This window comes from Pelophylax lessonae, assembly GCF_965119305.1.
Source record: "Pelophylax lessonae genome assembly, chromosome: 12".
Taxonomy (NCBI): Eukaryota; Metazoa; Chordata; class Amphibia; order Anura; family Ranidae; genus Pelophylax; species Pelophylax lessonae.
In genome coordinates this window covers 42,777,861-42,802,891 of record NC_138779.1, presented here as the reverse complement: position 1 = coordinate 42,802,891, position 25,031 = coordinate 42,777,861, and the positions used below count along the sequence as shown (strand labels likewise).

General features: G+C 44.8%; 1 protein-coding gene across 3 annotated transcripts in view; it reads left to right on the top strand.

Moving 5' to 3' along the window:
- IGSF9B (immunoglobulin superfamily member 9B) overlaps window positions 1–25,031 on the top strand; it is a 115,120-nt gene that overhangs the window by 26,468 nt on the left and 63,621 nt on the right. For 2 of the 3 annotated variants that reach the window (XM_082273647.1, XM_082273649.1), the window contains exons 4-12: window positions 3,373–3,524; window positions 3,811–3,928; window positions 4,049–4,190; window positions 5,768–5,913; window positions 6,116–6,258; window positions 7,348–7,488; window positions 9,350–9,466; window positions 15,340–15,490; window positions 17,591–17,714. In XM_082273647.1, coding sequence (XP_082129773.1) covers window positions 3,373–3,524; window positions 3,811–3,928; window positions 4,049–4,190; window positions 5,768–5,913; window positions 6,116–6,258; window positions 7,348–7,488; window positions 9,350–9,466; window positions 15,340–15,490; window positions 17,591–17,714 — 1,234 coding nt within the window. The remainder of the gene's footprint in view (window positions 1–3,372; window positions 3,525–3,810; window positions 3,929–4,048; window positions 4,191–5,767; window positions 5,914–6,115; window positions 6,259–7,347; window positions 7,489–9,349; window positions 9,467–15,339; window positions 15,491–17,590; window positions 17,715–25,031) is intronic. The other variant, XM_082273648.1, reaches the window with a different exon arrangement.

Here is a 25,031-nt window from a genome sequence, read left to right as displayed (position 1 = left end):
ACACTGGACAAAAGTCGGCCGATCGGTCGGCCGATAATCGTTGCGTGTGTACGAGGCTTAAGCAATACCTGACCAGTTTCAGGACATGCTGAATGAATTTAGTTTTAGCTTTATGTTCATAATCTTTCTTTTATGAATATTTTATGTCTGAGATGGAGAACCTTAGCTGACCAGTTACATCCAGCTTGGACACTCTTTATATAGAATCTGACTTTTCAAGGCTCTGTAACTTGCGTAGATGGAAATATTTTTTTTTTATTTAGAGGGAAACTCCACTTTCAAGCTTTCATAAGGGAAAAAAAAGGTCAAATAAAAAAAAATATATATATAGCGTATACAATTGCAACACAAGTCATATTGTAATTGAATGTTACCTTTCCTTTTCAATGTGCAGCACTGTGATTTTCTGTAAAATGCAACATGGCCACCTGGAGGCATTCTATACACAGATGGTGTACAGTACGCCCCCCTAGAAATGTAATTTCATGCTTGTGTGATTGGCCCACTGATTTTTCCCAGAAGTCTGCCTAAGATACAAGTCAGATTTTGGGCATCTCCTGCAACAAAAATGTCATTTTTGTTGAGATACTTTCAAAGGGAAATCACTTCTAGAGATGCAGACCCTGCCGCTTACCTTATTAGAGCCCTGCAGGTCTAGAAGATAATTGAGAATTATCAAACCACTCTCACAGATTCACTCTCTGCACATGGACACAGACAAGCAGCTATTTCTTGAGAATAGCAAAATTAAGGAATCTGCAACAAAGTTTGTTAAAATCCCTGCAAAGTACATAGATCACCCAGAGAGGATGTGTGGTATTTTTTTTTTCTTCAACCGAAGTGAAGGTTACTATTTAAAGAAGTTGTAAAGGCAGAAGGTTTTTTATCTTTATGCATTCTATGTATTAATATAAAAAGCCTTCTGTGTGTAGCAGCTCCCCTCAGCCCCCCTAATACCTACCTGAGCCCATCTCTATCTAGCGATGTCCACGAGTCCCTTGGCCGTCCCTCCTAATTGGCTGAGATACAGCAGCATCACTATTGGCTCCCGCAGCTGCCAATCAAAGTCAAATCAGCAAATCGGGAGAGAGAGGGGTGGGGCCGAACAGCAGCTTTGTGTCTGAACGGACACACAGAGCTGCAGCTTGGTTTGGGTGTCCCCATAGCAAGCTGCTTGCTGTGGGGGCACCCCACAGGACAGAGGGGCCAGGAGTAGCAAAGAGGGACCCGAGAAGAGGCTGCCCTGTGCAAACCAACTGCACAGAGGAGGTAAGTATAACATGTTTGTTATTTTTTTAAAAAAAAAACAAGACTTTTACAATCACTTTAAAGCTGAACTCTATTCAGTCTTGTACAGATGAGCAGGCTGTGACCTATCTTGGTGCATAGGCTGAATGTCTGGCCCTTTTTGGGCTACTGAAGTGGCCAAGATAGCCATTTCTTTTACCTACCCATTGGATTGGCCCTTCCTTGCCTACAGGTGTGTTACAAGGTATTGTCTATGAGAATGCTCTTCTGGGGGACTTTCATTAGTGTTCCCTGACCTGTGTGATAAGCGTATAGCCTATACATATATTGGACTGAGAAGGTATTGGTTAAGACGGAATATTAATAGTGATCCTGTGATGTGTTGTGCTATAGTGCACAGAATGCAGTATTACTGTTATAGCTCTGAATGCTTATGTTTTGTTATAATTTGGGAATATTTTCCCCAGAGGATTGATCAGGAAGGCGAGTTGTCCTCATTTGCCCCCAAAGTGGTTATTTTATTTTACTCTGCAGTTGGTGAGAGATGGACCTGGCAGATTAGTCTTTATTCAGCCATCTTCCCTATATAAGTTGGGAACCCCATATTCCAACGTATTTAGGATGAACATTTAGTACCTGGAGTGATACATTTGTGTCCTTTCATGGTTCGTTTTCATTGGTTTCTTCTGTGCAATACAACGTGCCATAATTACTGTGTGACAGACCTAAACATGGATCCCGGGCCTAGATTCCTAGTCTGTGTCCTGGTAAGGTCTGTCACAATTACACCTTTTCGTTTCTTCTCCTCAAAGTCACTCACTGTTCAGACATTCAGATCTTTTATCTTCAGCTTTTTTGGGGGATTTGGTTGGAGAATGTTTACTGTGTTTATTGTACAGATCTTTGCTGCTGTGCACGTGTGTGTATATGCAATCTGCGGTCCCTCGCTGTCATATCGTCTGTCTTGGATCTCTGGTTGTCATATTGTTTATCCCTGATACCTTGTTGTCATATTTTATATGTCCAATCCTTTACAGTAATAGTGTTTATCTATTATCCCCAATTGTCATATTGTAGATCTCTGATCCACAACTGTCATATTGTAGATCTCTGATCCACAACTGTCATATTGTAGATCTCTGATCCCCGACTGTCATATTGTGGATCTCTGATCTCCGACTGTCATATTGTGGATCTCTGATCTCCGACTGTCATATTGTAGATCTCTGATCCCCGACTGTCATATTGTAGATCTCTGATCCCCGACTGTCATATTGTAGATCTCTGATCCCCGACTGTCATATTGTAGATCTCTGATCCCCGACTGTCATATTGTAGATCTCTGATCCCCAACTGTCATATTGTAGATCTCTGATCCCCGACTGTCATATTGTAGATCTCTGATCCCTGACTGTCATATTGTGGATCTCTGATCCCTGACTGTCATTATGTGGATCTCTGATCCCTGACTGTCATATTGTGGATCTCTGATCCGTGACTGACATATTGTAGATCTCTGATCCCTGGTGTTATATTGTAGATCTCTTCTTTCTTCTATCTTTGATTCCTGTTTGCTATTTTATATATTCCTGATCCCTCACTATCATATTGTATGTCTCTGAATCCTCATTGTCTTGGAGTTCATGCACATGGCTATTTGTAGGTGTTTATGTACCTAGCATACATTTCCAACACTACAGATAGCCATGTTAATGAAACTTTATTAAATAACTTTGATCCTCCCTGGCTGTCTAATTGTATAACTCTCATCCCTCGCTGCCTTATTAAATATTGGTGATCACTGGCCGTAAAATAGTATGTTTCTGATCGCTGGTGATCTTGAATATTTCTGATCCCTAGTTGTCATATTGTATACCTCAAATTCTGTCTGTCTTAGTCTATATATCTGATCCCTGGTTGTCCCATTGTGTGTGTGTTATCCCTGGTGGTCCTATTGTATATCTGTGATTTCCATCTGTCTTATTCTATATATCTGATCTCTTTTCATCAACAATGTATATCACTAATCATTAATTGTCATATTGTATACCTCTGATCCCTGGTTGTCTTATTGTATTACTCTGATTGCTTGTAGTCTTTTTCCCCAATTTCTATCTTTTATAGCTCCCCCAACCTTCACTGAGACCCCCCCACAGTACCTGGAGGTGAAGGAAGGAAGTAGCGTCACTCTAACTTGCACTGCTTTTGGGAATCCAAAGCCAACCGTCACATGGCTGCGAGAGGGCGAGTTCCTCGGGGGAACCCCAAAATATCAGGTTGGTAAAAACTCAGAATCCCCCCGACCTGTAATGGGATTTTATGTGGGATTGTCAGTATTCAGGTTGTAATTTTTGTTGTGTAAAAGAACAAGATGGCAGGTTATGCAAAAACATGCCATTTTATTCATGAGCACTCAGAACTGAGTAGATATTTCAGTGACAGCCCAGGATCAGAGTAGGTGGAAGTTGGGGGCCGCTGTGGGTAGTACACACTATAGGGTGTAAGCAGTGAGTGTTAGCGGTTGCTCTGTGGGTGTCACTGACGTGTGCCTGTTCTCTGTAGGTGAATGATGGCAGTCTGACTATTTCTTCGATTGGGCGTGAAGACCGGGGCTCATACACTTGCCGCGCTACCAGTATTCAGGGAGAAGCAGTTCACAGTACGCGGCTTCTAGTACAAGGTAACGGCGTCTCATCTGCTCCAGGCTGCCATGTCCCCGGGGTGTGCCCTCGCTGCCTGGCCTCCAGGTGACAACATGGCCTGTTTTGGGCAGCTGAGGTAATGTTTCTTCTGTCCCCAGGGTCGCCTTTCATTGTTTCCCCTCCTGAGAACATCACCGTTAACATTTCCCAGGATGCCCTGTTCACATGCCAGGCTGAAGCGTATCCAGGAAACCTCACCTATACCTGGTACTGGCAGGAAGAGAATGTGTTCTTCAAGAAGTAAGTTGGACTGATAACCCTTTTCCCTGTCAGATGATTACGTCTGTCTGTCTATCTAATTGAAGCTGTGTGTGTGTCTACGCATCCATCCATCAAATTGTGTGTAGTTGTTTTAACAGGCCTGTCCTTTAGATCTGTGTGTATAGGGGTCCTTCTATTAGATTGTATCTGTGTCTGTAGGGGTCTATCTATTAGATTGTATGGCATAGTTCACATGGGCTTCAGTTTGAATAGAAGCAGTGTGAGCTTTAAAAGAGAAGTATGGGAAATGCTTTTTTTTTTAAATCTACTTACCTAGGTGGATGCTGCATCAGTCCGATGCTGCATCTGTCTCCCGCCGGGGGACACCGCTGATCACTCGGTTCTCACAGCTCCCTAAAAAGAGAGCTGGTGACTGCCAGTCACTGATTCTCTGCTCTGTCCCCCTCCGCACTCACTGGAGGGGGCGGGAGCAGCCGACTAATGCTCTTAGTAGCTTGCTCGGAGGCTGAACCAGGTGTCAGTACAGGCATGTTGGCGGATCCCGACCATATGGTCGTGATGTTTACCGAGCCTGGACCAGGTCTGTGAAGTAAGCCGACAGCGGGCTTTAGCCTGGTTCCTGGTGAAAATAGGTCAGAGGAATGCAGAAGGAAATACACTCCTGTGATCCACAGGAGAAGTACAGCCAAACGAGCTTCATGGTGCATTTGTCGGCAACAATGGGGTTAAAACAGGCGGTGCAGAGGCATCACATCGCCCCCACCTGTCAGTAGCCTCTGAAGTGCAATTTGAATGCAGATCGGGCTGCACCCATGTGAAGTGGAATTTAGACAGTCAAAATCCACCCTTGAAGCACCCTTAAGCTTCAGTTTGGAAATGGTAAACTTGTAATAAAGCTTTGTGTGTTTTTTTTTATTTTATTTTAATTACTTACCTGTTATACTTACCTGCTCTGTGCTTTTGCAAAAAGGAGCTCCGATCCTCTTTTTTTGTTTTTTTGAGTCCCCCACTGGCTCTCCTGGCTCCTCTCCCTTGTGCAGTGCTCCAAAATGAAGCCACTTGCTCTGGCGGCACCGCTGTATGCATGCTCCCGGGCCTTCCATTAATACAGAGCCATGGCTCGGCCCCCCTGCTCTCTTCTCCTTGCCTCACTGGCTGCAATTGATAGCACTGGAAGCCAATGGGCTCCCGCTGCTGTCTCAGACAATGGGGAGGGATAGTCCTGCGACAGCCGAGGCTATCGTGAACATTGCTGGATCGGAGGGGGCTTAGGTAAGGATTGGGAGGGTCACTGCACATAAAAGGTTTTTTACCTTCATGCATGGAACGCATGAAAGTAAAAAACCTTCAGCCTTTAGAACCACGATCTTAATGGGAGTGCTGACTAGGGATATGCTTAGGAGACCTCTGAGCTCCTCTCTACCAGAACTCCAAACTTGTGCTCCAGTGAGCTATTCTTGTAAACAGAGAATCTAACTGAAACAAGTGTGTGGGTATAGAGTTAGAGTGTGAAGTGAGTTATTTAAAAGAGCTGAATGGTAGCCTCATCTGACTTTGCAGTACTAATGTGTGTTGTGTTTTCTGTCCTGTGACAGTGACCTGAAGATGAGGGTCCGGATCCTCATCGATGGGACACTCATCATATTCCGGGTCAAACCAGAGGATGCTGGGAAGTATACCTGTGTGCCTAGCAACAGCCTTGGACGCTCTCCATCAGCATCGGCATATCTTACCATCCAGTGTGAGTTAAAATATGGGTGGAGGATGGGTTATAGGGACAGGGCTTTGTCTAAACCAGCACACACAACTTTAAAGGGGGTATCATTGTCTTTACCCAAGATCTGAGACTCTCTTGGGGGTCTCTTGAATTTCCAGATGGCTATAGAAAATGTAATACAGAGCTGTGTCTCCTGAGTGATATAGCTCATCTATCGTCTTAACAGATCCTGCACGAGTAATCAACATGCCACCTGTAATCTATGTTCCGGTCGGCATTCATGGTCAAATCCGCTGCCCTGTGGACGCTGTGCCGCCTGTCACCCATGTGAAGTGGAATAAAGATGGCCGACCCCTGAAGATGGATAAGGTTGGTAAAGTGTATTGGGGTTGAAGTGCCCCATTCATCTTGTCCTTCACTACTTTTGCTCAGGTATCCTTTGTGGTTCAGATGACTGGCAGGTGATTTGCTGGTTGGTCGGTGATGGGCATGTGGAACTTTGGTTATCCAGAGAGGGGGGCTGCACTTTTTGTACTTCAGCCCACCCCTTCCTTTCTCTCACTTCTCAACACACACACACTGAGTTATTAATGGCATGCCTGGAAGAACCAGCTCCAATGCTCATAATGTTGCTGGTAGTATACATCACAGGGACCCTGGGTGCACAAATCTTTGTTGTATACATTAGTATATAAAGAAGTTGCAAAACTTTCAAAGGTTTCTCAAAACAGCATAGTTCTGCCACAATCTGGGAGTACCAACATTGGGACCTGCATAGCAATAAATAATGAATAATAGTGAACACCTTTCTAGGAGGTTGTGCCATCCCTGTCAGCTGCATATATTGCAAATATATGTGGATGTCCTTGTTATAAGAGGAGGGGGAAGACAGATGAACCTCCAGGAAATATGCCATGTTTGTACTGTAACACCACAATAAATACATGGACTTTTTACCTATTTAAAACTCAGATTGAATCTCACTGTCTTTTCCTGTCATTACTTGCAGATAAGCGACTCCCACTTTACTCTTTCCTATGTACATCCTAATGCGCTCTCATAGATTAGAGTGCGCTGACTTTTTTACATATGTAGGGACCCTGCCTTAAAGTGGTTTAAAGTCAGAAAGTTTTTTTATCTTAATGCATTCTAGGCATTAAGATAAAACAATTTCTGTGTGCAGCAGCCCCCCTAATACTTACCTGACCCCCCTCTCTATCCAGCGATGTTGCACGAGAGACCCGGCTGTCTGAGACTCTCCATCCTTATTGGCTGAGACTTTAGCTTGGCACAATTGGCTCCCACGGCTGGTAATCAAAGTTAGTGAGCCATTGCGTAGAGAGAGCGGCTGCCATTTTCTGTTTTTGCTGTGTGCACATTTCTCTTCGGAGTTGGGGCGCACAGGTCGATCGATCTTGAAGAATAACATGTTTCTACTCCTTTTCCTCATGTTTTCAGATATCCGGTTGGAAAATGTTGGATGATGGATCTATTCACATTGAGGAGGCGACGGAGGAGTTGCTGGGCACTTACACCTGTGTGCCTTACAATGCGCTGGGGACCATGGGCCAGTCCCCTCCTGCACGGCTGCTGCTGAAGGTAAGTAGAGTAGGAGGGGGGTGATCTCACTCATGTTAGTTTGGTGCCTAATCAAAAAGCTATCCGCCTGTGCTCTGGTAAAAGCTATAAAACAATGGCAAGAGAAGGGCGCACCGACCTAGCGTGATACCAAAACCGATCGCCTTCAGGTCTGATGTAGTAAACCAGATGTGTGGGAAGACCAGGCGACATCTGTAATGGCTGACACGTTTCGAGGAAGAGCCCAAGTAATGAATGACTAACCTCTCTTAGCAGTACACATAAATGCACATATCAAGCAACGCCCACCTAGAGTAACTCCACCCCTCAGAAAATGGGGGGGGGTTGCTGGGATTGTTACTAACAGATATCTCTTTACAGTTACTCTTAGTGCAAAGAATGGTTGCCGGCACATATGCATAAAAGTACAATTGCATTCCTTTCAAACCAAATGCTTATTTCACTGTGAAAAAGGCATATGTGTGCATGTGTCCATCTAATGTATATCACATGAAATGATTGCTTATAGATCAGACCTGATGCTTGCAAGGTCTCACTTAAGTGTTCCCACTTCATGGTCCTTCTATCATAGGAATGGTAAAGTCCTTCATCATTGGAGTAACGTGCCTACTCAATCCTGGGGTGGATCCTGGCGTGCATTGAATGCACGTCAAACTCCTGAAAATTAGTTCTTCACACAATTGTCTTTTATTTACTTTCACCCCTAGGGGTCCTTAGTCCTTGTGACACCCGTTCCACACATATACCACTGGTTCTCATAGCCAGACAGTGCAGGGCACAGCTTCCTATTAGGAAAGGACCGGATGTAGCATCACCGGAAGTGACACAGCTGGTGCCGGAAGTAGCTGGTGGAACGCACATCTACCCACACTTCCGGGTTTCGGCAGTTTGGGGTGTGTTCCATGCATGCCAAGACCCACCAGACATCGCAGGATAAGGTGGGTGCAGTATTCTATGGATGAAGGGCTTTACCATTCCCCCAACAGAAGGACCACCAGGTGGGGACACTCATTCATTACTTTGGCTCTGAGGAAGAGGTTTCTCCCACAAAACGTGTAAGCTATTACATATCCTGCCTGGTCTTCCCACACCACTGGTTTACCACATCAGACCTGAAGGCAATTGTTCTCATTTGCTATGATATGCCTATACACACTGTGTGTATGTAAGTATAGCAATTGTTGTTTTTAACTTGGAATAAAATGTATTTTGATAATGCGCTAGGTCGGCGTGCCCTTCTTTTGCTATTGTTTTATAGTTTAGTGTCTAAAACAGGTTCCTGTAGTTTGAGTAGCAGTATCTGCTGATTTTTATGTCTGTGTGTTGTACGGTTTTATGTTTGAATGCAGGTGCAGTCAAAGCGGTCACCTTGTGCCCAATCATTTAGCACATACATGGATAGGGGGCCCCATAATGGGTCTATTAGGGCACTGATTGCAGATTGTATTTGTGAATTCTAGGTGGGTGGGAAATTTATAGAAAGCTTTTTGATTGTTGAGAGAGTTGAAATGTAGTAGATTGTTTTCCATTAGAGAGATTCCTGGAATGGAGAGAAGCAGCAAATGCCTGCCTTCCTAATGTGTAATATCCCAGTCTCCTCACCATTATAAGCATCTTTATGAGACATAAATTATGTATTCGTACTTTCCAGTGGCTACACCCAGTCCCTTTGTCCTCTTACCTACAAATCTCCACTTAGAAATGAACTTGTCTATTTAACCCCTCAGCCTGTTGAAGCTGTATAGTTGTATTTACTTGCCCACTTTCCTTTACTCCTGTTGTGCCTTTTTTTAGATCTATTTACAGCATCTTTCTGATGTATTGACTCTTATTCTGTTCACCGCATCTTCCATTCTCATAGGACCCGCCCTATTTCACGGTGCTGCCTGGCTGGGAGTATAGACAGGAGGCTGGGAGGGAGCTGCTGATTCCTTGTGCTGCTGCTGGAGACCCCTTTCCCACAATCACATGGAGAAAGGTATGTTGACTAACAGACCCTGCTGCGCAAGAGGTGGGTCTAGGTAAGCAGAGTATTTTTTTTGGAGAAGAGTCTGGGCAGGCGGTGTATCTTTCTGGAGCAGGGGCTGGGCAGGCGGTGCATTTTTCTGGAGTAGGCTGTGAGCAAGAAGTAAAAGAAATAAAAGAACCCAATAGGTTCTAAACCCGGGCAAATCAATAACCAAAAAACAAATAAGCTACAATAAAGAGCTGCGTGTTGTAAAGTGTAAAAAACACCTATAATGTGAAAGGACGCAAAGGAACCGCGCTCTTACATCATAAAATACATATCTCTATAGTGGATAAACAATTGTGAATAGACAAATAAATAAATACATCTTCATTTAAAATATAGAAAATGCATAAAAATTGTAAAGTCCATATACAGGGAGTGCAGAATTATTAGGCAAATGAGTATTTTTGAGGATTAATTTTATTATTGAACAACCATGTTCTCAATTAACCCAAAAAACTCATTAATATCAAAGCTGACTATTTTTGGAAGTAGTTTTTAGTTTGTTTTTAGTTTTAGCTATTTTAGGGGGATATCTGTGTGTGCAGGTGACTATTACTGTGCATAATTATTAGGCAACTTAACAAAAATCAAATATACAGTATACCCATTTCAATTATTTATTTTTACCAGTGAAACCAATATAACATCTCGACATTCACAAATATACATTTCTGACATTCAAAAACAAATCAGTGACCAATATAGCCACCTTTCTTTGCAAGGACACTCAAAAGCCTGCCATCCATGGATTCTGTCAGTGTTTTGATCTGTTCACCATCAACATTGCGTGCAGCAGCAACCACAGCCTCCCAGACACTGTTCAGAGAGGTGTACTGTTTTCCCTCCTTGTAAATCTCACATTTGATAATGGACCACAGGTTCTCAATGGGGTTCAGATCAGGTGAACAAGGAGGCCATGTCATTAGCTTTTCTTCTTTTATACCCTTTCTTGCCAGCCACGCTGTGGAGTACTTGGACGCGTGTGATGGAGCATTGTCCTGCATGAAAATCATGTTTTTCGTGAAGGATGCAGACTTCTTCCTGTACCACTGCTTGAAGAAGGTGTCTTCCAGAAACTGGCAGTAGGACTGGGAGTTGAGCTTGACTCCATCCTCAACCCGAAAAGGCCCCACAAGCTCATCTTTGATGATACCAGCCCAAACCAGTACTCCACCTCCACCTTGCTGGCGTCTGAGTCGGACTGGAGCTCTCTGCCCTTTACCAATCCAGCCACGGGCCCATCCATCTGGCCCATCAAGACTCACTCTCATTTCATCAGTCCATAAAACCTTTGAAAAATCAGTCTTGAGATATTTCTTGGCCCAGTCTTGACGTTTCAGCTTGTGTGTCTTGTTCAGTGGTGGTCGTCTTTCAGCCTTTCTTACCTTGGCCATGTCTCTGAGTATTGCACACCTTGTGCTTTTGGGCACTCCAGTGATGTTGCAGCTCTGAAATATGGCCAAACTGGTGGCCAGTGGCATCTTGGCAGCTGCACGCTTGACTTTTCTCAGTTCATGGGCTGTTATTTTGCGCCTTGGTTTTTCCACACGCTTCTTGCGACCCTGTTGACTATTTTGAATGAAATGCTTGATTGTTCGATGATCACGCTTCAGAAGCTTTGCAATTTTAAGAGTGCTGCATCCCTCTGCAAGATATCTCACTATTTTTGACTTTTCTGAGCCTGTCAAGTCCTTCTTTTGACCCATTTTGCCCAAGGAAAGGAAGTTGCCTAATAATTTTGCACACCTGATATAGGGTGTTGATGTCATTAGACCACACCCCTTCTCATTACAGAGATGCACATCACCTAATATGCTTAATTGGTAGTAGGCTTTCGAGCCTATACAGCTTGGAGTAAGACAACATGCATAAAGAGGATGATGTGGTCAAAATACTCATTTGCCTAATAATTCTGCACTCCCTGTATAATCCCACACGTGAAAGAGGTCTTCAGTGAGTATAGGAAAGGTTCCTCTCCACCAGCATGAAAATGCACTATACACTCACCAGACTTGATTGACCCCTATTACAGGGAGTCAAATTGTGCCTATGTGAAAATCCAAGATGTCATACATGTGGTCACAGCAATAAATTCAAACCGCTGCTGTCATCCATTCAAAATTGAAAAAGCTAAATTCAAAGCTCCAGTGTTGCCATATAGAGAGGGTAAGGAAGAAACACTCTCCTGGTGCAGTATTTCAAATCATTTATTTAAAAAAGAAGGTTGTTTTGCACTTATATCAAAGAAGACAGCGATCAGCATGTATTGTATAGGAATCGCCATTTTGCGCTTCACCTGTGTTCCAGCTGACCGGAAATTACGTATCTCAAACACCCAATGCTGTTTCATCAGTCTATGTCTGATGTCCTTAGAGGTTACCTGAAATACTGCACCATGAGAGTGTTTCTTCCTCTCCCTCTATACGGCAACACAGGAGCTTTGAATATGCTATTTATATACATATTGAATGGATATATTCATTCTTGTGACCTCATGTATGACATCTGGGATTTTTCCATATGCGCAATTTAACTCCCTGTAATAGGGGTCAATCAAGTCTGGTAAGTGTATAGTGCGTCTGCTTGCTGGTGGAGTGGAACTCTTCCTATACTCACTGAGGATGTTAATCACGTGTGGGATAATATATGAACTTCACAATTTCTATGTATTTTCTATAATTTATATGAAGATGTATTTATTTATTTGTCTATTCACTATTGTTTATTCACTATGGCGATATGTATTTTATGAGGGTGGTTCCTTGTAATCAAGCAGTGCATGTTCTGGGGAGGGGTTTGGATAGGCAAAGCTGGAGCAGGGTCTGGACAGGTGGAGCATTGTTGTGGAACAGTGTCTGGATAGATAGAGCTTTGTTATTTGAGTGGGGTCTCGGTGGGCAGAACATTGCTCTGGAGCAGGGTTTGGGTAGGCAGAGCATTGCTCTGGCGCAGAGTTTGGGTGGGTGGAGCATTGCTCTGGAGCAGGGTTTGGGTAGGCGGAGCATTGCTCTGGTACAAAAGATATGATTCCTGCGCTTGAGGGGTTATCTTGAAACGGGTATCCTGAGAATGCGATTCAGGTTGAATGGATGTAGTCCCGACTGTGCTGCCACTCTGACTAAGGGGGGACACCCCGAAACGCGTAAGCTGTTCTTTGGATGTCCACACCCTACCACGGCCTGCATCAGCAGAGGAAGCCCAGTGGAGAGTCATGGTGGTCCTTGATTGCACGTTTGCCCGTGTTCCAACTTGTTTTGTGAGTACAATGTGTATGCTATTTTATTTTAATAAATTGTTTTAAAGATAATGCACTAGGCTGGTGCGCCCTCTGTCCGTTCCTTTTTTGGAGCATTGCTCTGGAGCAGGGTTTGGGTGGGTGGAGCATTGCTCTGGAGCAGGGTTTGGGTGGGTGGAGCATTGCTCTGGAGCAGGGTTTGGGTAGGTGGAGCATTGCTCTGGAGCAGGGTTTGGGTAGGTGGAGCATTGCTCTGGAGTAGGGTTTGGGTAGGTGGAGCATTGTTCTATGGAGAGATCTAGATATGTGAAGCATTGTTGTTGAGAGGAGTATTGTTCTGGGAAAATAGGTGCTTATTGGGGTAGCATTCCAGAAGCAAATTACACGTACATGTGATGGAGAAGGAGTGGTTATGTGGGGCATGGGGTATGAAAGCCAGATGTGATAGTCAGAGACCGCTACCTATATTTAGGACAAACACAGGCTTGTTTAATAGCTGGCTGAGTTGGTGCTGAATTCAGATATAATGGTGGAGGGCAGAGTTTGAAGCCATCTGTTTTGGCACAGATCTTCGCTAAGCTCTGTGCATCTTCATTGGTAACATATCAGGCAGCTCCACACTTCTTATTTCTGGAGTTCACAGAACTATAAAGCACAGATAGACGTGTAACTGAAAACCTTCTGCAGTGCTGCTATCATTTCATATATTTGCTTGCCCCATTCCTCTGCATTTTCCACCCCAGATACCAGCACACTGTAAGCCACACCTCTTCTGCGTTCCATCCCCTGAGACAAATAGCGGGAATTCCACAAACTGGAACAGTGACAGAGCTGCCTGCTACTTCCTTCCATGCAGCACTGTGTGACCCAGATATCATTGGAAGGTGCATAACAAACCACTCGCCATCCATCGTATATCTACAAGACGTTTATCTCCTCTCTTGCTGGAATCCACATTCCCCCATAGGGAGGCACACTCCTCATTTAATACTAGTTAGTGTCATAGGTTTCAGGAAGGTGGGGGTGAGATTAGGGGTCCTGCAGTCTGGTTCTGTTTTTCTTTAGCTCTTGTGAATCGTTCGTTCGAGTTAATTCTTCTTAGATAATTGTCCACAAACAAGGGGGAGCACTTCTATTTTTTTTTTTTAATTGTCTTATGTAGCACTCCTCAAGGGTTTTCATTCATTCACGCAGAAGTCCAGACCACAGAAGTCATCCATACTAAGGTGTAAAAATGATAAATTCATATTTATATGTATATAGTAGCTCAGTGTGGATCGGTTTTCTGGAAATTCTTTGTTACTGGGGTGGTGCTGTATGATGTTTCCTGGAGTGGTGCTATACTCTGTGTTTCTGGGTTGTGGCAAACCCTGCCTTCCAGGGTTTACAATATTTACAATAGGTTTACAATATACTTTGCGTTCCGGGATTGCAGTATACTCTATGTCCAGGGGCTGCAGAAGACTGTGTCCCAGGATTGCAATATTCTGTGTCAAGGGGGAGTTGTAGTATACCCTCTGTTTTGGAGTTGCACTATGCTGTGCCAGAGGGTTGCAAAATATTATGTTTTGGGGTTGCACTATACTGTGCCCGGGAGTTGCACCATTCAGTGTCCCAGGGTTGCAGTATATTCGCTGTCTTGGGGTTGCAGTATATTCTGTCCCCTGAGGTTACAATATCCTTTGTGTCGTGCATTTGCACTAGTCTCCGTTTCCTGAGGTTGCTATACTCCATTTCCTGAGGTTATGCTTTACTCTATGCCCTATGGTTGTTTTGTACTCTCTACTCTGGGATTGAGCTACACTATGGGGTTGAAGGCAAATAGACTGTGCACTTTGCAAAGTGCAGTTGCACTCTGCAAGAGCAGTTGCTCCAGAGCTTTGTAAATGAGGGGAAGCCCTGCTGACTTCTATCACGTGCAAACAAATATGCTGTGGTGTGCTTTTTAAAAAAAAAAATATATATATTTATTTATTTTTTATTATCCTTGCATGTGATTGGTATTCTTTGCAAAATGAAGCTTCATCTCATTTATTAAGCTCTGGAGCAACTGCACTTGCAATGTGCAGCTCTTTTTGCCTTTTAGTAACTCAACCCCTTGTCCTGGAGTTGCAGCGTACTCTTTATCCCTGGGTTGTGCCAAACTCTCTGTTCCAGCTAGATCTACTATATTCTCTATGTCTTGGGGTTGCAGTATACTCTGGGTCTCAGGGTTGCAGTATATTTACTGTCCCGGTTGTGCTATTTTCTGTGTCTCTGGGTTGTGGTATAATCGAGATTGAGCTATACGTTATTTTCTGGGGTGGTGATATATTCTCTGTCCTTGGGTTGCGCTATGTTGTTTGTCCAAGGGTTGTGGTATATTCTCTTTCCCCTGGGTGGGGTATACACTCTGTCCTGGGGTTGAACTATACTGTGTCACAGGGTTGGGTTATACTTTGTGTCCTGGGGTTGTGTGTTGTGCTATATTATGCATCTTGAGGTTACGCTGTACTTTGTGCACCAGAGTTAAGTTATGGGCTGTGTCCCAAAGATGATGTTTACTGAACTTTAGGTCATAGGAGAAGTGAAATAATGCAGTTTCAACGTGTCTGTCTTGCAGGTGGGAAGACCCTCGTCCAGTAAACACAGCGTGCTGCCTAGTGGCTCCCTGCAGTTTCGGTCACTCAGTAAGGAAGATCACGGAGAATGGGAATGTGTTGCTAGCAATGTTGTGACGAGTATCACTGCCAGTGCACACCTCACTGTTATTGGTAAGTCAAGATAAACCTGTAGCATGCACATTGAAGAATAAGCGATTCTTATCATACAGCTGCTAGATACTGTTCATAGAACATAGCTTCACTTCAACAAATTGTTGTGGGAATCAGATCCACTATAGATATCAAAATGTACCAGTTGGGTAAAGTGTCATGTGAGACGTCAGATGTCACCAGACAAGTTTGGGATGTCATCAAACATGAGTGTGACCACAGATATCACCAGATGTGGGTGAAATGTTAGAGCTCTCTAGAAATGAGTAGGGTGCCATCGTAAACGAGTAAGACGTTACAAGACACAGGTGGGATATTAGATGACAACAAACACAGGTGGGATAAAACCAGAGAGGTAAGATGGTAAGTGGTGAGAGGTAAGATGTTGCAAGTCATGGATTAGACGTGGGATGTCACCAGGAACAGGGGGACTTTAGATGTCGCTAGACACAGGTGGCATGTCCAGGTCATCTGACGTAAGTCGGATCTCAACGACCTTAAAATGTGTTGTCACCAGACACAGGTGGGGGATGTCAAATGTCATTAGACACAGGTGATTAACCAATGTAATCAGACACAGGTGAGATGTCACTAAATGCAGACAAGATTTTAGATGTTGCCAGACGTGGGTGGGGTGCCACTAGAAATAGGTAAGATGTCAAAAGATACAAGTGGGATATGAAATGTCATCAGGCACAGGTGGTATATCTGATTCCGTCAGACACACACATGGAATGTCACATGTCAAAGGACATGAGTTGGATCTTGCCATATATTAATGGGATGTCAGATGTCTGCAGACACAGATGTGATATCACCAGATGTAGGCAAGGGTTTAGGTGTCTACAAACATAGGTAGGATGCCACCAGAAACAGGCAAGATATGAGATGTTACCAGGCACAGGTGGTACATCTAATATCGCCAGATAGAGGTGGGCTATAGGATGTTGCAAAACACAGCCAAGAGATCAGATGTCCCCAGACATGAGTGGGATGTCTCCAGACACAGATCGCTTCTCAAATGTCGCCAAGAATGAGCCTGAGGGGTCACATGTTGCTAGACACAAGTGGATGTTAGATGTTACCAGGCACAGGTGGTATGTCACCATATGTGGACAAGATGTAAGATGCCTTCTAGACTTGAGTGCAGTGCCAACCTTAATAGGTTGGCTGTCAAATGTCATCAGACACACATAAGATATCAGGTGTCACTAGGCACAGGTAGGATATCAGATTTCACCACAGGTGGCATATCAGATGTTGCCAGACACAGGTGACAGGTCAGATGTCATCAGGCATAGATAGGATGTGAGATGCCAGTAGAAAATGGGATGTCACTGGACACAGGTGAGATATTAGATGTCACTAGGCACACTAGGATATCAAATGTCACAGATAGGATATTGAATGTCACCACAGGTGCCATATCAGATGTTGCCAGACACAAGCCAGGAGTCAGATGTCATTAGGCATAGCTAGGTAGTGCAGAGACGGTGCAGGAATGAACAGGGAACACTAAAATGTAGTAGGCTATCCATAGATTGGATGATTAAACAGAACTTATCGTTTCCCTGATTAGGTGTCTCTCTGAGTCCCCCTTTACTACAGGCGTTATCAGAGTCCCTCTTTAACTCAGGTTTTCCATCAAAATCCCCCTTACATAAGGGTCCCCATCAGAGTGCTCCTATCATCACTTGGTCTCATAAAATGTCCACTTACATTTGTTTTCCTTATCAGAGTTCCCCCTACATAAACTGTCCACACCAGTGTGCCCTCTTAACATTAGTTTTCCCCCTCAAGTTGCCTTTTTACATCAAAGGTACCCTAGAACAGTTGCCCCCATCAAAATGCCCTCTTACATCAACCAGACCGGCTCATGAATCAGTGGATTTACTGTCAAAGACCTGAGGAGGGTGAGACAATGAAAATGTGTGTGTGTGTGTGGGGGGGGGGGGAAGGGGAGGGGGGGAGAGCACAGCCCACCCAACACTCCCCTCGTTTTGCCTGACAACCTAACTGTGTATGGTGACATCTCAAACTGAATTTTTGTATTGAGCTGAGCACTTGTTGCTATGTCATATTGCTTTCCTGTCTGTGTAGGTACCAGCCCGCACGCCCCTTCCAATGTGCGAGTTGTGGTGTCCATGAACACGGCCAATGTGACCTGGGAGGCTGGGTACGACGGAGGATTTGAGCAGACATTCTCAGTTTGGTATGGAGCTCTGTGAGTCATCCCAGCATGCTTTGCAGCTTCTATCTCCACACTGTCTTTATGTGTCTGTCATGCTTTGTTGGGGATGTTAGCCTCGCATTCTTGCTGTGACATATAGAGAGCCGCCTATATGTCTGTATGATATATGTGTGTTTGTATATACACCAGAGATGTATATATTATACCGCACACATATAAAGGATGCCACTTCATGTATGCAGTTTGATAATCAGTGATTATTAGTCATGTGTTAAAAGATTTAAGTATGATATTTGCATCTAATGATACACCACAGACTGAGATTGCATCTTTTCCTGCCTTGTTTTGTTCTACATTTTGTACCCTGAATAGAAAAACATGCAGATATCGGGACAACAGTAATAGTGTGCAGGAGAGGAGCAGAAAGTGCATTTCCACTGAAAAAAAAACTGTATGTGTGAGGACAAAGACACCCTCACCACACACCCTGCATAACTCTTCTTCTCCATACTTTCACCACACACCCTGACCACACACTGTGCATTGTTTCTGATCTCCACAACCTGACCATGCAACCTGTATTACTCCTCCTTTCTACACCCTGACCACACACCCTGCATATCTCCGTCTCTCCATACTCTGACCACACACCCTGGATTGCTTCTCCTCACACCTTGACCACAGTCTGAACACATCTTGCATTGTTCCGTCTCTTCTCTATACCCTACCACCTTGAATTTCTCCTCTTCACACTCTGACCACACTGTCTGATCACACTTTACATCAATCCTCCTCTCCTCAGTCTGAACAGACCTTACTTTATATTCCTTCTCTTCACACTCTGACCACACACCCTGTATCACTTCTCCTCGCTGCATCCCACCACACACCCTGCATCTCTCCTATACTTAACATTCCGACCACGCACCCTGCATCTCTCCTATACTTAACATCCCGACCACGCTCCCTGCATCGCTCCTTCACTCTACGTCCCGACCACACACCCTGCATTGCTTCTTCACTCTACATCCCGACCACACAGCCTGCATCGCTCCCTCACTCTACATCCCTACCACACAGCCTGCATTGCTTCTTCACTTTACATCCCGACCACACACCCTGCATCGCTCCTTTACTCTACATCCCGACCACACACCCTGCATTTTTTCTTCACTCTACATCTCAAGTACACAGCCTGCATAGCTCGTTCACTCTACTTCCCGAGCACACAGCTTGCATCGCTCCTTCACTCTACATCCCGACTACAATGTTGGAACATGCCTTGCATTAGTCCTCCTCTCCTCAGTCTGAACAGACCTTGCATCACTCCTTCTCTTCACATCCTGACTACACACAATGCATAATTTCTCCTCTCCACATCCCACCACACACCACAATGTCGGAACACACCTTGCATTGCTTCTTCTCTCCACACTCTGACCACACACCATGCGGTGCTCCTCCTTTCTATACCCTGGCCACACACTGTGCCTTGCTCCTCTCTACAACCTAACCAGAGAGTCTGAAAACTGCCTCCATCCCTCCTCCCCCACACTCTGACTACACATCTTTACACCCTAACCACACAGTCTGAATACACCTTGCATCGCTCCTTCACTCTACATCCCGACCACACACCCTGCATTGCTTCTTCACTCTACATCTCGAGTACACAGCCTGCATCGCTCCTTCACTCGACATCCCGAGCACACAGCCTGCATCGCTCCTTCACTCTACGTCCCGAGTACACAACCTGCATCGCTCCTTCCCTCGACATCCCGAGCACACAGCCTGCATCGCTCCTTCACTGTACGTCCCGAGTACACAACCTGCATCGCTCCTTCACTCGATATCCCGACCACACACCCTGCCTCGCTCCTTCACTCTACGTCCCGACCACACACCCTGCATTGCTTCTTCACTCTAAATCCCGACCACACACCCAGCATTGCTCCTTCACTCGACATCCCGAGCACACACCCTGCATCACTCCTTAACTCTACGTCCCGACCACACACCCTACATTGCTTCTTCACTCTACATCCCAACCACACAGCCTGCATCCATCCCTCACTCTACATCTCGACCACACAGCCTGCATCGCTCCCTCACTCTACATCCCGACCACACAGCCTGCATTGCTTCTTCACTCTACATCCCGACCACACACCCTGCATCGCTCCTTTACTCTACATCCCGACCACACAGCCTGCATTGCTTCTTCACTCTACATCTCGAGTACACAGCCTGCATCGCTCCTTCACTCTACTTCCCGAGCACACAGCTTGCATCGCTCCTTCACTCTACATCCCGACCACAATGTCGGAACACGCCTTGCATTAGTCCTCCTCTCCTCAGTCTGAACAGACCTTGCATCACTCCTTCTCTTCACACCCTGACTACAAACACACTGCATAATTTCTCCTCTCCACATCCCACCACACACCACAATGTCGGAACACACCTTGCATTGCTTCTTCTCTCCACACTCTGACCACACACCATGCGGTGCTCCTCCTTTCTATACCCTGGCCACACACTGTGCCTTGCTCCTCTCTACAACCTAACCAGAGAGTCTGAAAACTGCCTCCATCCCTCCTCCCCCACACTCTGACTACACATCTTTACACCCTAACCACACAGTCTGAATACACCTTGCATCGCTCCTTCACTCTACATCCCGACCACACACCCTGCATTGCTTCTTCACTCTACATCTCGAGTACACAGCCTGCATCGCTCCTTCACTCGACATCCCGAGCACACAGCCTGCATCGCTCCTTCACTCTACGTCCCGAGTACACAACCTGCATCGCTCCTTCCCTCGACATCCCGAGCACACAGCCTGCATCGCTCCTTCACTGTACGTCCCGAGTACACAACCTGCATCGCTCCTTCACTTGATATCCCGACCACACACCCTGCATCGCTCCTTCACTCTACGTCCCGACCACACACCCTGCATTGCTTCTTCACTCTACATCCCGACCACACACCCAGCATTGCTCCTTCACTCGACATCCCGAGCACACACCCTGCATCACTCCTTAACTCTACGTCCCGACCACACACCCTACATTGCTTCTTCACTCTACATCCCAACCACACAGCCTGCATCCATCCCTCACTCTACATCTCGACCACACAGCCTGCATCGCTCCCTCACTCTACATCCCGACCACACAGCCTGCATTGCTTCTTCACTCTACATCTCGAGTACACAGCCTGCATCGCTCCTTCACTCTACTTCCCGAGCACACAGCTTGCATCGCTCCTTCACTCTACATCCCGACCACAATGTCGGAACACGCCTTGCATTAGTCCTCCTCTCCTCAGTCTGAACAGACCTTGCATCACTCCTTCTGTTCACACCCTGACTACAAACACACTGCATAATTTCTCCTCTCCACATCCCACCACACACCACAATGTCGGAACACACCTTGCATTGCTTCTTCTCTCCACACTCTGACCACACACCATGCGGTGCTCCTCCTTTCTATACCCTGGCCACACACTGTGCCTTGCTCCTCTCTACAACCTAACCAGAGAGTCTGAAAACTGCCTCCATCCCTCCTCCCCCACACTCTGACTACACATCTTTACACCCTAACCACACAGTCTGAATACACCTTGCATTGCTCCTCCTCTCCACACCTGACCACCCTGTCTGTTTCCCCACAGAAAGGGATAAATCTGAATGTTGCATTAAATTATAACTGTTACAAATATGGGCAATTTAAGCTGAGACTATGATGAGAAAATACATAAGCAGAGGGTATCTGAGAAGCACAGATTTAAACTATGGTTTCCTGTAGAAGTCAGACTTGGCTTCTATCCCCCAAAACCTCATATAAGGTTCTTGTGGTCAGGCATTGGACATCAAAATAATTACATTTATGTTTACTTAAACTAAAACTAAAGGCAAAACTTTTTTTTTTTTTTTGGGAAGGGGGGGAGAAGGATTAGAACACTTGTTAGTTTTTTATTGCTGTCTGTGTTCCCATTAGAGATTCACCTTCTCTATTTATTCTGTTTACCATCATCATTGAAAGTGAAAGTAAAAGAAAATCCTAAATTTTGGGTTGTCCGCAGAAAAGTAATGGGGGGGGGGAGAATCTTCAAATGGGGAGACTAGTTGTGGTGACCTGGGGGTCCCCAAAGAATTTCCTTTATTTGCAGGGTTTTTCTCACTTCCTGTTTGGCTATGGGGCAGGAAGTGAAGGGAAATCTCCGTAATGGGACACAGATGGCAAAAATAAAATCTGACAGGGGTTATAACCCTCCCCTTGCTCTATTCAAAATGAAATAAAAAGTTTTGCCTATAGTTTTACTTTTACTGATCTCCCTGACAGGCTGTGGTATGTAAATAGTGCCTGTCACAGGAATGTACTGATCTGCTCTAGCTTTGTGTTTAATACAGTGCCCCAACGTGGTTTCCGCAAGGAGGAACCAGGGGCAGAATAAAAGCCCGGGTACAATGTCTAGGCCTCTGCCACTGAGCTCTCTTAGAGGAATCCAAGATGGCAGTTCCCAAAACACTGCAACAGCCCTCTACAGGCTCTCAAGAGGAATATATTTTGAGCACTTCTTTGCTCCTATCCTGAGGGTACTTAAAGTGGTTAAGTTAGCATTCCCCATTACTGGCAGCCTCTCTGTTATAACAAGATATACAACTCCGTGAATGTACAGTGGGAGGTGCTAAGATCTCCCTCTGATGTCAGTCGGGCGGTCGTATGAACGCCCATTGGCGATATGGATTATGGTATTTAGGATTAGAATTAAAAAAAAAAAAAAAAAAAACACATACATGTAGTTCTATATCTTGCTATAGACAGAGGGGGTGCAAGTAATTGAGAACACTAACTTTATTTCCACACGGAATAGCGGCAGGAGGGGAGGGGCGGCTCACACACAGGAGCTGACAGGAAGTGAGGAGGAGAGGGAGAGGCTGCGGGCTGACGGAGGCATGTAAAATGACCACGGCATCATGGATAAGCAGCCATGATGACCTTGGTCAGCAAACACATGGGGGGGACACAGGAACAGGCAGGATCAACCATGTTTTTTACAGCATACAAAGGGAAAATGACACTGCACAAGCCCTATGAAGTTTGACCTGTTTTAAAAGAACAGGATTTTTTTTTTTTTAAAGGGTTACAACCTCTTTAAGTCTAGTCCTTTTTATTGAGATAGAGATTGGTGTTTCCATGGTCTGGTCACAGGTTTGCTTTTTGAGAATGTTATAGCTTTGAACAGTGGGAAGGTAGAGAAGCCATCAAGTGTGATTGTTACAAGAAGTTAAGATCTGCCTATAACTTTAGTTTGCATTCTATTTGGACCCATTGATTGGCTTGACGTTTTTCATAATAAGCAATCTCTGTGTATCTGCGTGTTCATTTTTCCATCATATGCTCTGTTTCAGTTGCCCAGGTTTGTGAATATTGTGAAACTACACGGGTTATGATTTGCCTAGCTGTCATAGCAATCCTCTAGCTTCAGTACCTCCTGAGTTACTGAACTGAAACAATTGTCCAAAGTTATGACATTACACTGGCTTTGCTTTCTGCATGCTTGCTACTGGTCAGTGATTCAGTAAGTTTTGAGACCAGAAACTGCCAGGTAACTAGCATTTCCAGATGGATGACATTTTTAGCAGCCTCTTTACGTATTTCAGTATAGGTGTCCCTTCATTTTTTGGCAGATAGGAACATATGTAAATTGGATTCCAGGGACACAACCTACCTGGTGTCTATCAAATACACTGGGGTGCCCCATTTGCTAAATCCTCATCTACTGATTGACCAAGTCTGAACCTATAAATATGTAGCCAGTTCCCTGTTTCTGGGGCTACCAACTTCAACCCTGCCTTCATAGGCTATAGTATAAAAGCAGCATTCTATAACTAGAGGGGGGCAGCCCTTCTCAGATGCACATACAAGTCTATGGAATTGGGCTGCAGCGGGTTTTATAAAACAGATACAAAATAAACTGGAGAGATTTTTCTAGCTATTACAATGTTTGTTTTTGTTGCAATTTGGCGATTGAATTTCTCATTGGTTGCTGCAGGTTATCAACTCACCTAATAGGTAGTTGGGCTAATGGGCACTAATGATGACTTTCTCTTCTAAGTGAGAAAAATGTGGGTGGAGCCTAGGACACATAAATGGTGCAGCTGTGCATCGTAACCAATCCGCTTCCAGGTTTTATTGTCAAAGCTTAAAGCAGAGCTCCAGCCTCCTTGACACTTTTTTTCAAAAGCACCCCCTTGATTTTCGTTAGTTGTAATATATAATTAGGTTACTGCTGTAAGTGTAAACCTTCTTCTTTTCAATTTGTCATTCTCCTCAGGATCCCAGTGTAAGATTCTGGTACCTTTGGTACCCTTATTTACCATTTTCCTTTCAACATTGCGTCCCACCTTTCTAGTTAGGTGGAACGCATATACCTTTAAGACGGATGATGTCGCCGCTGAGCGGCTATTTCAATCGCCGGCGTTCTCTCTCTCACGTTGTTCGTTCAATGTGTGCCTACATGCTTACAAGCCTTGTCTTGCTGTCGGAACCTCCAGCTATTTGCCTTTACCTGGAACAGACCGGAACCTCGCTACTGATCCCGTATCTCGCTACCGGATCACTCCCTCACTACTGGACCCCTCTACTTACTAAACCTTACTAGTGATAAGTACCCCACAGGGGAATCCTCCATAACTAACTTACACTATCATCTTCTGCACATTAAGCACTGTTACTATCTATGCATACTAATTCTACCATCTGCACTGTTACATAGATTGCTAGCTCTTGAGTCTACTACCATCTATCCTTGCACTGGGTTAGTCTATCCTGTATATGTCATCTGCTGTCCTTACCACCTGTTACCATACATGATTACTAACCTATCTGCATTCTACCTATTACCATCTACTACTCTCCTGAACATTACTATCAAGTGCTTACCATTACTGTCACTGCTCACACCTGTCCCTTCAGCACATCACCTCCATACTATCATATACATCCTATCACTCCAGGAACATCTTATTGAGTGTGTGTATATCTGTATGCTGAAGCAGACAGGCCCACAGTGATGAGTCTGGAGAGTTGGATCTGGTATTCCAACACATCTCTACATGACTACTGAGTGGAGATTCTGCAGCTGCAAATCCAGCTTACAATAAAAACGCAGGAGCGTTACACCCAGAAGGCAGGCCATTGTTGATGTCAGCATCTCAAGCCCATTCCTATTTGCTTCCAGGATTCTGAGCAGCTGGCGCCAATGTGTTGTTTACAGGTTGCCATAACAATTGTGGCATTTGCAGAATTTTCCGCCCCATTGTTATGGCAACTT